This window comes from Gigantopelta aegis, chromosome 10 (assembly GCF_016097555.1).
Source record: "Gigantopelta aegis isolate Gae_Host chromosome 10, Gae_host_genome, whole genome shotgun sequence".
Taxonomy (NCBI): Eukaryota; Metazoa; Mollusca; class Gastropoda; order Neomphalida; family Peltospiridae; genus Gigantopelta; species Gigantopelta aegis.
The window spans coordinates 4871356-4883187 of NC_054708.1; the positions used below are offsets into that span (position 1 = coordinate 4871356).

Below are 11832 nucleotides of genomic sequence, written 5' to 3' on the forward strand. Positions count from 1 at the left end.
AAGTACTAATTCAATACAAATTGACATAATATCAATGACCATGAGGCGTATACACATTATGTAGCAGCAGGAATATTAACTATGGTATTAAGGTACTGGCATCATTTTGTTATTTACATGAACAATATTAAAATTTTGTAATTTTATACTATTATAATATATTTTAAAATTAAACTAATTCAATTAATTTGCACAAATACCAAGTGTTGTATTATCTTCATTGCTCATGTACAGTTAGACCTAGTTACACTAAATGTCCTTAAAAGACATTTACACCACCCAACAGATGTTTTATAGAACCAATTAGTGACCACAGTGAGAGCAATAGCAGGTTTTATCAACCTTCTTCAGTCGAAAAAACCTGACAATCATATTTCACAAAATGTGGCCAATAACTGTTTTATTACACAATAAAATATGTTTAATAATTGTTTTGTTACACAATGAAATTGATAAGACTCCTATGGTTTACTTAAATATAAAAAAATATGTGTATGCTTATCATTTCCCACAAAATGGGTTCTGATGAGCTCTATGTAACGTCATGCTATCCTATGACGTGGGAAGAAAAGGACAGAAATGGAAAAATAAATAGCTCTGAGACATGAACAAATTAAATTAGTGACACTACAACTAGTAAGAGCATACAAAAATCATATTAATAACAAAATACAAAACCGAATTTGATCATCTCAACATACTAAACAGTTACTAATTATCTCAAAATGCATGTTTACAAAATCCAAGTAAGTGTCCTCTAATACTAATACAGTCCATTGATGTACTCACCAAATGAATACCTGCAAAAAATAAGAGAGAAGCATGATAAAGTTCCACACTTACAATCAAACCATTTCATGTAAAACATATCTGAGAACCCAAACTGTAATGCCACCTAATAATAAACATGAATACATGCTTACAGACTGGTCATTATTAGCACTTATAGAATGGGATTTATTCAAAACTGTAATGCCACCTAATAATAAACATGAATACATGCTTACAGACTGGTCATTATTAGCACTTATAGAATGGGATTTATTCAAAACTGTAATGCCACCTAATAATAAACATGAATACATGCTTACAGACTGGTCATTATTAGCACTTATAGAATGGGATTTATTCAAATGAACTTTGCCAGTTTGCCATATTCCAAGAAATCCTAAACTGTTGGAAACTAAATACTATAATGGGTTATTGACAATTATCAACATTATATCAAGCATACAAATCTTATGCTGGATGAGTAGAGCTTTAATAAAAAATAAAAAAACACATTTAGGAGAGAGAAGGGGTTAGCAAAACAAAATATGTTTTGTACACTGGTGAAAATACCTATAATAGTAAAAAGTCCCAAAAATTATTTAATTTATATTATTATATACATATTCCTTATACATATATGTAAGTATAAACAGTTATTTTTCTCCACAAAGGGAACATTTTGTAATCAAAATCTTGATTATTGATATTTCTAGTCAATTGAAAATTGATTAGCAATTACTGTTTAATGTTTTACAATTGTGTAGCAATCTCTGAAACATGCTTAGCGAATCGTGAGGCAATACTGAACAAAATGTTCCCTGCCGCAGACTCCAGCAACTCACCATCTCTGGCCCACATTGACAATAGAATGATAAAGCATCCACAGAGAAAGCATGACGATCCAGTTGGCGGAACCACGCACAATAAGACAGCATGACAGACCGAGCCCAGCGTACGCGATGTAGTCGAGGATCACGTCAAGGTGCTGCTGGTAGTCAAAGAGCCAGATGATGCTGGGCACATAGTTGAAGGTAACCCAGTTGATGCCTTGAGCCCTGTCCTTCACATGGTCAAGATGTTTGTCTGCAGGCAGCAGACCTTTCAGGCCAATAAGCTGCTTGTTTTGATCAAGGGCAACAAGGAAGGCAACAACTGAAATTAAAAATATGTTGTAGACGTACATGTATGTGTATGTATTACTTCTATCAAATGGTTCATGTATTTTAGTTTGCAAATCTTTATATTGGATTATACAATCATTGTAATACATTTTATGTTATTAAATATGTGGCTGCATATTGGTTTTTTAACAACCTCAGTCCCAACATCCGAAACCTTTAATGAATGAATGTTTACCGATGCCCCAGCATGAAAAATACATCGGCAATTGGGTGTGAAACTAAGGTAAAGTTCTGTGTACATATAACAAAAGTGATCTGTGACCATGAAGTTGCATAGTATGTATCCATGGTCAATTCACATAGTATGTAACATTGTAAGATCAAAAGTGGATTTTACTTAAAATTCAAATACAGATCCATTTGGTAATCATTCTAAATTACAATTAAGGTACAGTACACTTGACTATCAACAATTCCATTTTTATTCACAGTCATGCGGTTTAACCAAAACAACTCAAGTACTAGCAATGATGTTATATAAAAAGCACAAATGCAAACAAACATCATGTAGAAAAATATTTTTTTATTAGTAAAAATGATAGCTGAATATATTTGTACAAATTTCAAGGGTAATCATGCTAACAAGTGAGAAATGTTTATCTCCCAATTAAAGTATCGGGTAATTTATGTTGATAAATACTGAATATAAACAGCTATATAAAATAATAAAAGATATTTGATCTACATGGTATGTAGAAAATCTGAAAATTCTGTTGTATGATAATGGTATATCATGCAATATCTACATTGTTGATTTCCCTGGCCCGATTTGCATGTACCCAATGCACACCATCAGTGGTTGCAAAACAAGGCATCATTACTGCTCATTGCCTTTGTTTTTAAAATATATTTTGTGTTGATTCATGAGCACACTTAGACCCAGTGATTTTTCGCAATCGCAGAAAACGGACGGAATTCCAATCATGAAACGGAATTTACATTTGGAAACGGAATTACGATTTTCTGCGAAGTTAAAAAAAATTAATACTATTTTACTATTGCAACATGCTGTAAAACTGATGCTTGACCAGTGCGCAATACTATTCAATTGGCAAACGCTAGACTGGATTATGTGCTTCACGGTAAACCAAATGGTCACATTGGGAACCAACCAAATACTTCGCGAACGTTAGCAAAACGTTTGCTGGCTGAACTTGGGGCTGGTTTACTGCTTAGTCTGTTGTGCTAGCGCAGATGGGACAGGTTTTTTTCACAGTTTTGCCACCGGTTTATCGCTAACGCATGTCTTGGAAGACAGATTTTTACGCTACACATTAAACCTATGACCATTTCGGGAACCACCAGTCAAAATATGTTTGCAAACGTTTACAAAAAGCAGATGGCTGAATGTTGCAATGTTACTTTATTTCCGCTGTGTCATGTGCATACTTCAAATTGCAGACAATGTTAGACTGTCAAAGAGATGATAAAATAAATCTTACGTTTTGTGAACCCTAAGCCCCGTTGAATAAAGCAGTGCACTTAATTGTTGGACAATCATGCTTTATGTAGTTATTATAATTGTAGCCTTTGCTCCTGATGCGATTTTTCGCTACTAATATGTAGGCTTAGGTTGATTTAATGACAAATAGGGACGGATGTCGATGCCAGTATATTTTCGGACCCTTTAATTTTTCACAACTTGTGTTAGTTCAATTGTTAATTACATATTGTTGTCTGAAATGGAAATGAAACGGAATTTACATAAACATGAAACAGAAAATACATGTAGCATTTGTTTTTTAAACGGAAAACCACTGAGTCATACTTGTTCTATTCTTGGGCCAACAATCTCACCAACTATATGCATTACAAGTGGACTACATTGCACACTTCTGTGGTAACAGACTCTGGCCCATAGAGCCACCCCCCCCCCCCCCCCCAACCCCACCCCGTGTGCCCCCATTACTGAGTGTCTGTAGCTCTCGATAAACCCCCAACTCCTACTCTGTCAGTTCCAACGCCTACTATAGTACTTCGTTTTGCAACCGCTGACCATGCATAACAATAAAATACAAGTTGTGTTCCAATGATCAATTAAAATTGAGAATTGATTGGTTGGGCTCTTCTATTAATGTGACGACTGAATCATGATTATAAAAATTCATAATTGATTGTCATAGAAAAATGCTAACTACAATAGTTACTATAATTTAGATGATGGAACTTACATAAATATGCTGGCTGTAAAGAGTTTGGGTTTGTTTTCATCTTCACGTGAACATAAAGGAAACAGATTATGAATATCATCTACATATTAAAGGTAACATGATCAATTTGTATCCATGGTAAAATGACAATACGTGGTTATTCCTAATAATTCAAATCTTTGTTAATTGATTACCATTTTAACGATTATATACTACTCAAAAGAATTTAAGGGTCAGACGATATTTTCGGCATTATTTTCTGAATGTCAATTATATTAGCTAGACCATAATGTCACGCATGGTATTGTTCCATTTTGACGAAAGTGGGTCTAAGCAACCCATAAATGAATTAAAATCCACTGTCATTGACACTGTCGACTAGTTCTAATGGCGAAAACATGCTTACATTTGCACGTAAATTAGGGCGAAAGCGAAAGGTCTGCTAAGTGCCCATAACTTGCTTTTTCACAAAGCGCTTCATTTGCACACTTTGCACATGTATTCCATGTTCCCAATGCTGAATTTCCGTATAATTGGAGCTTGCGTTCATGTACGGTGCACACTCAAAATTCGACAATGGTACGACTTCAACTGACTATCGAAGATCGAGGAAGGGCTATTGCTTGGCTTCAGGATGGCAATACGCAAAAAAATGTTGCTCTGGGACTTGGTGTCCACGTTCGGGAAGACCCCGAAGCACTACAAATAGAGAGGACCGCTACATCACCAATATGGCTCTACGTCAACGCACAACCACTGCACGCCGATTACGTGACAATCTGCGGTCTGCGACTGGAACTCGAGTGTCTGATCAAACCATACGCAATCGTCTGAGAGCCAATAATCTACGCTGCCATCGCCAGGCTGTTCGACCACCACTCCTACCACGTCACAGAACGGCCAGACGTCACTGGTGCACGCTTCATCTGCGGTGGCAACGTGTTCAGTGGGGTTGAGTGATGTTCACTGATGAGTCCAGGTTTAGTCTCCAGTTCAACGACAGTCGGGTTCGTGTCTACAGACGTCCTGGGGAGCGCTTCGCTGACGTTAACGTTAGACAACGTCACCGGTTCGGTGGTGGCAGCGTCATGGTGTGGGGCGGCATCTCTATCCACCACAGGACCCCCCTCTATGTGGTGGATGGCAATCTGAATGGAATCCGCTATCTGAATGAGATTATCCGGCCGTTGGTTCTCCCAGGCCTTCAGCAGATTGGCGGCGGGGCAGTTCTGCAGGATGACAATGCCAGACCCCACCGCGCCAGGGTGGTAACGGACTTTCTCAGACAACAAGGTATTGCCAGGATGGATTGGCCAGCATATTCGCCTGACTTGGCCTCAATAGAGCACGCCTAGGACGAATTAGGCAGGAGAGTTCGGGATAACCATGCCCCTCCGGCCAACCTTCATGATCTGGGTCAACTTCTTATGGCAGAGTGGCAGGCCATTCCCCAAGAGTTCTTCAGACGTCTGATCAACAGCATGAGGCAACGATGTGTCGAGTGTATTCGCGCCAGGGGTGGATTCACACACTATTAAACGAATGTTCTAATGTGTAAAATCCATGTTTGACAACCTTGAACTTTGACAGCATGTCATGTGACTTTCTTGTATACAGTGACGTTTATTTGTGTTTTTTTGTAAATATGGAACAATAAATAAAAAAATTGGTGTAGTTTACATCATCAATCTAATACACTCTGAAACTTATTTGGTTATAAATTTTTGACCCTTAAATTCTTTTGAGTAGTATATTTAATCAAAAGTTGATGGGTTGGTGCAAGCAGGTTAATTATTAATAAATGATGTCAGATGATAAAATTCCTAGTGTTATTCAGTGTATCGGCACATCTAAGCATTCAAAGACCATTTTCTATGTGAACACTGTGAAATACTTAATAAAATGTGTCTCTCACCAATGAAGCAGTGCATAATCTGACATACACTACATACTGTTTTATGTCTGTAGTAAATAAACGTTTTAAAATTGTGCATAAATGTAGACACCCCTAGCTTGTATCCAAAACGATTTGCATGTTCGGTGATTCGGCGCAGTAGATGTGGATCGGTGACCCCGCTATTTATATACAGCCCATAAATGCAACATTATTGTCACAGGAATATTTTAGTACTTTTTTGTTTTGCCTTGTAGAAAATATTACTATGAAAATGAACGATCACACATGACCCATGTCATGATCAGTTTCAGAATCATTTTCTTGAGTGGCACAGTACTGCAGATGCATGTATACATGTCCATTGTCATGCATGGCTAAGATGCCTACATGGATTTTTTTCTCAGGTAGATTGTGATCTTATTTTGCCTTTATTTTTTGTAACAATGTGACAATTTGCATTTGCATTTGCTTGTGTTTTCCTTTTCAGTTTAAATAAAAATAACCCCCCAAAAATGTATAATAATTATACTGTTTACTATAATTTAAAAAATGTGGGAAAGGTGTTTTTAGTCTGGTTTTAACATTCTTAATATCAATAAGACTGACCAACTTCGTGTTTATACACACAAAAACAGGTGAATGATTTATTTTGAAATTATGATCTAATTATTGATATTGATAATTCTAATAATTTTTAATTGCACCCTTATCAATAAATATGTTGATATTTGATTAACCATTGAAAAAGGAATTGAACTTTAATTTGTTAAAAACATCAACAACATGACAACTTCCTAAGCATACTTAAGTTTTTACTGGTTTGAGTTAAAAGACCGGTACAGATGATAAGTTCTATTGCATCTTTTATTGAAATCTAGTATTCAATATTAATAGGAGTCTAGGTAAATATATATCTTTCTTTTTTTCTCTCTTTGTTTTTGAAACACGAAGCTTATTTTTTATGTAATATGTGTATCCACTTTCCATCTGCGATCTAAACCTTTATGTTTTCCTTTTTATTATTGGTCTGGATGTACATTATTGTATAAGCGTGAATAAATGTGAACTGAAATTGTTATTCTGATGTAACATTTGCATAAATTATTATGTCATTAAATTACGTATTCCAAGATTTGTGTTTTTGTTATTTTGGAGAGGTTTCAAACCTACCCCAAGAATACATATGTTATCAGAAATAATAGTAACCCTTATATTTTCACTTGAAATTTTCAGAGATGCAACATTAATAACTGCTTGTAACATCTATAAGCTTACAACGTAACAACGAAAATTTCTCTGTTATTTTTTTGTTTACAAAAGTGGACGTAAACAACATTAAGATCGTCATGTCGGCCATGTTTGGTCACAGAAGTACAAGGCTACTACGACCTTATTTTGCTTCATTTGATAATATAGTGATGTGTTTTTTTCAATAAGAGCAACAGTTTTAATGAAACTATGACCATGAGGGGAAAAAAATAACATTTGTTTGGTCTGTGGTACCTACAGTGCTGTCCGGTGTATCGGCGCACCTAAGCTTTCAAGGACCAGTTTCTATGTGAACATTGTGAAATATTTAATAAAATGCGTCTCTCACCAATGAAGAAGTGCATAATCTGAAATACACTACAAACTGTTTTATGTCTGTAGTAAATAAACATTTTAAAATGGTGCATAAATATAGGCACCCCCTTGTATCCAAAACGATTTGCATGTCCGGTGATTCGGCGCAGTAGATGTAGATCGTTGACCCCGCTATTTATAAACCGCCCATGACCTCACTTTTAGCCTATAAACGCTACACTATTGTGCCAGAATTATTTTAGTACTTTTTTGTTTTGTCTTGTTAAAAATATTACTATGAAAATGAACGATCACATATGACCCCATCTCATGATCAGTTTCGGCATCGTTTTCTTGAGTGGCACAGTACTGCAGATGCATACATGTTCATTGTCATGCATGGCTAAGATGCCTACATGGATTTTATTTTTCTCGGGTAGATTGTGCACACACGTGGATCTTATTTCGCTTTTATTTTTATAACAATGTGACAATTGTGAAATGGAATGACCGTCAATTAAGGTGTAAAATTTTCGTTTTGTTTGCATTTGCCTGTGTTTTCTTTTTCGGTTTAAATAAAAAAATAACCCAACAAAAATAATTACATTTATACTGTTGACTATAATTTTTTAAATGCGGGAAAGGTGTTTTTAGACTGGTTTTAACATTCTTAATATCAATAAGGATGACCTACTTCGCGTTTGTAAACACGAAAACAGGTGAATGATTTATTTTGAAATTATTATATAATTATTGATAATTCTATAAAAAAAAATTAACTGCACCCTTAAAAATAAATATGTTGATACTTGATTAACCATTGAAAAAGGAATTGAACTTTAATTCGTTAAAAACTCCGACAACATGACAACTTCCTAAGCATACTCATGCAAAATACCAAGTGCGCCGAATCACCGGACGCGCCGATACACCGGACACGGTTGTATGTCAAGGCTTAGCCCGAGTACTCTGACTGTAAGAGAGCTAGACGGACATTTGGACATAAACACGCTCTCATTACAGTCAGAGACCAACCTATGTCTTTTTTTGGCAATTCCTGACTACCAAACGGTAGGCAACGAGTCCCGCTCTAATACCACAACAATCCTATGTTTGACGTCAAATACCTTTACATCAATAATTTTCGAGTTAAGTGATAAAAAAAAATCCACATATTAATCACTAATACACATACTACAGAAAAAAACCCGACAGCACCCACATTCAGCTACGCTTCGTGACACTCCATCGCAACAATTGCAAAGCTCGGCGATCTATTTCGAGACGTAGACCACGTGATCCCGCCTTGTGCAGCAGTTACAGGGGCCGTCTCATATCAAGCGAAGTTACAACATGGAAGAGTTGGCTAATGCCGTTTTGGATGAATTTGGATTTCATTACGTCATTAAACCAAAACAATTACACATTACTGATTCCATTTTGAATTTGAAGGATACATTTGGGGTGTTATCGACAGGATACGGCAAAAGTATGTGCTACGTACTGCCTCCTCTTATGAGACGACCCCTGTAACTGCTGCACAAGGCGGAATCGCCCAGTGCGCGATCACGTGGTCTACGTCTCGAAATAGATCGTCGAGCTTTGCAATTGTTGCGACGGAGTGTCACGAAGCGTAGCTGAATGTGGATGCTGTCGGGTTTCTTTCTGTAGTATGTGTATTAGTGATTAATATGTGGATTTTTTTTTATCACTTAACTCGAAAATGATTGATGTAAAGGTATTTGACGTCAAACATAGGATTGTTGTGGTATTAGAGCGGGACTCGTTGCCTACCGTTTGGTAGTCAGGAATTGCCAAAAAAAGACATAGGTTGGTCTCTGACTGTAATGAGAGCGTGTTTATGTCCAAATGTCCGTCTAGCTCTCTTGCAGTCAGAGTACTCGGGCTAGTCAAGGCTATAAAGTGGTCTTCCTATAAAATACCATACATATATGATATTAACAATGCCAAAGCCAATGATATTTTTAACAAATTCTTACAATAAATAAATCCTAAATAACGTATTAAAACAACGCGCGTGAGCCAATATGTGCCCGTTTCTATGCTGACTGCAGACGATGCAAAAGACCCAGTTTTTGGTGAAGTGTCAGTGAAGTCCTTTCCGTAATTTGTCTCGATGCTGGCGTTGTCATTCTTATTCTGTGCATCTAGTTTCCTGTGTCGAATCCCATCCTTTTTGGCAACGTTGACATTTCGTTTTTCACTTGTCATAATTATCGTAAGATCACAATTTTAAATCTTTCATAGACAAATTTAGTTTTAAAAGCCACACTGTGTGTTAGAATTGTTACGCATAGCTCAAACCAACATAATTATAAGTTAACATTTATAATCCAGTCTATTGACGAACGATAACTCCGTCGTCGTTTACTTTGTTAGTTCTCAAAACATAAAAATAAAACATTTTAAAAAATTTAAATATTTTTTAAAATAATAATAATAATAATGACTAAATAAATACAAATCTAAAAATTACTGTATATATATTTTTAATAATAATAATAATAATAATAATAATAAAATAATAATAAAGTTTTATAGGCCAGGTCATTCATTAAATGTTATTTTTTGTTTACATATTCCAAATGTTATCACATTTGCACTTTCAGCAACAAACAAATCCCTAGTAAAGTAAACATACATTTGTGTTTGTTATTTAATTTACTTTACTTTATATATATAGCTGTTTTTATATGCATATATCTGCTGTTTTACATTGTCACTATAACATCATCACCCAAATTTCAAGTTATATTTTTTAATGTTTTGAAAACAGAATACAAAATTATGAAATACACTTGTAGCCTACCATTCTTACACATTAAACATTAGAATTACTAGCAACCAAATAGAGTAGAATAAACAATGTTTAATAGTTTTTGAAAATATGGGTATGAAAAAAATGTCAATACAACTGTTTATGTCAGTGGTGAATTTCTGATTATGATATATATATATGATACCAAAGTTGACCGTTTTGAACATCACTGGCCACTGCAGTGCTAAAAGGAAGTAAATGGCACCCTAAAAGACGAATTTCTTAAATAATATTAATTTTATTCGGATTTATTTAAATCAGTAGGGTATGTTCATTCTCTGTCAGTGGTGTTACCATTTTGAGTCAATGGCAGGTGGAGTTTTATACAAATTAAATGATATAACATATAAAACATATTGGGTTTTGATTACTGAACACATAGAAACCATTTGTTAATCACATGGTTGGAAGAGTATATATTTTTATTTTGTCAGTGGTGTTACTGTCAGTGATTTAACCAAACAAGGTAACACCATAAAATCAGGTAACACCATTGACAAACCATGCAACATCAATAACATTGAAAGGAAATTTTAACTTTAAAAAAATATTTCTTGTTAAATGTATAAACAATATTGAAAATGTTTTAACATTTGGCACATTTGTCCACGTATTGAAAAGAAAATGCATAACCAATTGATATAGGCCTACAAGTCACTTACTCGATTTTCAAAACTTACTGAATTACTAAAACGTTATTAGTTCTCTACCGGTCCAACCGGTCACATAACTAGAGGACATTAATTTAATAATAATCGGCTAGTGGATGTCAAACATTTGGTAATTTGTTACTTGTTAGATGAAACTAGGCTCTCCACGAGTTCAAAGTATTGGACTGGAGTACTCGTGGGGACCCCAGAGGAAACCCATTATATTTTTCCACTGGCAGCAAGTGCTCTTTTATATGCACTTTTCATAGACCGGACAGCACATACCATAGCCTGTTTTAATACGTTTGTTTCGGGGTTGTTGTTTTTTTTTCATTTAAACTGTAAGACATTTGAAGCTGATAAATAGCGTTAAGTTACATTTCCCTAAATTGTTTATGATGTACAGAGTAACAAGACGGACAGACATACTGACTGACTGACTGAATTAATTGATCTTGATAATGACTTATTTTCCCATTTTAAATTTTATATGTTTTTAAGAAATCTTGATCCATGCAATGTATATTAATAATGTTTGCTGATTGACTGAATTAATTAATTAATTGAGGCAGTAAACATTATTATAATACATTGCTCGGATCAAGGTTTCTTAAAAACAAATATAATTTAAAATGTGAAAATTGTCATTATCAAGATCTTGATTGGAAACTTATAAATGCAATGCCGTTTCGCTGCACAGATAATACACAATTTAGATGGTTTCAATATAAAATTATCCACAAAATATAACCAGATAATATGTTTTATACCATAGGATATA

The 11832-nt window shown here is 35.0% G+C and overlaps 1 protein-coding gene across 2 annotated transcripts in view; it reads right to left on the minus strand.

Moving 5' to 3' along the window:
- Positions 1-9841, minus strand: part of LOC121384100 (lipase maturation factor 1-like) — a 30355-nt gene extending 20514 nt beyond the window's left edge. Inside the window, exons 1-3 of one of the 2 annotated variants that reach the window (XM_041514333.1) lie at positions 9563-9841; positions 1614-1923; positions 790-800 (exon numbers count right to left, since the gene is read on the minus strand). In XM_041514333.1, the coding sequence (XP_041370267.1) occupies positions 790-800; positions 1614-1923; positions 9563-9794 (553 nt within the window). In that variant the 5' untranslated portion in view covers positions 9795-9841. Of the gene's footprint in view, positions 1-789; positions 801-1613; positions 1924-4123; positions 4325-9562 lie in introns of those variants that run through there. The other variant, XM_041514334.1, reaches the window with a different exon arrangement.
- Between the last annotated feature and the right edge of the window lie 1991 nt (positions 9842-11832).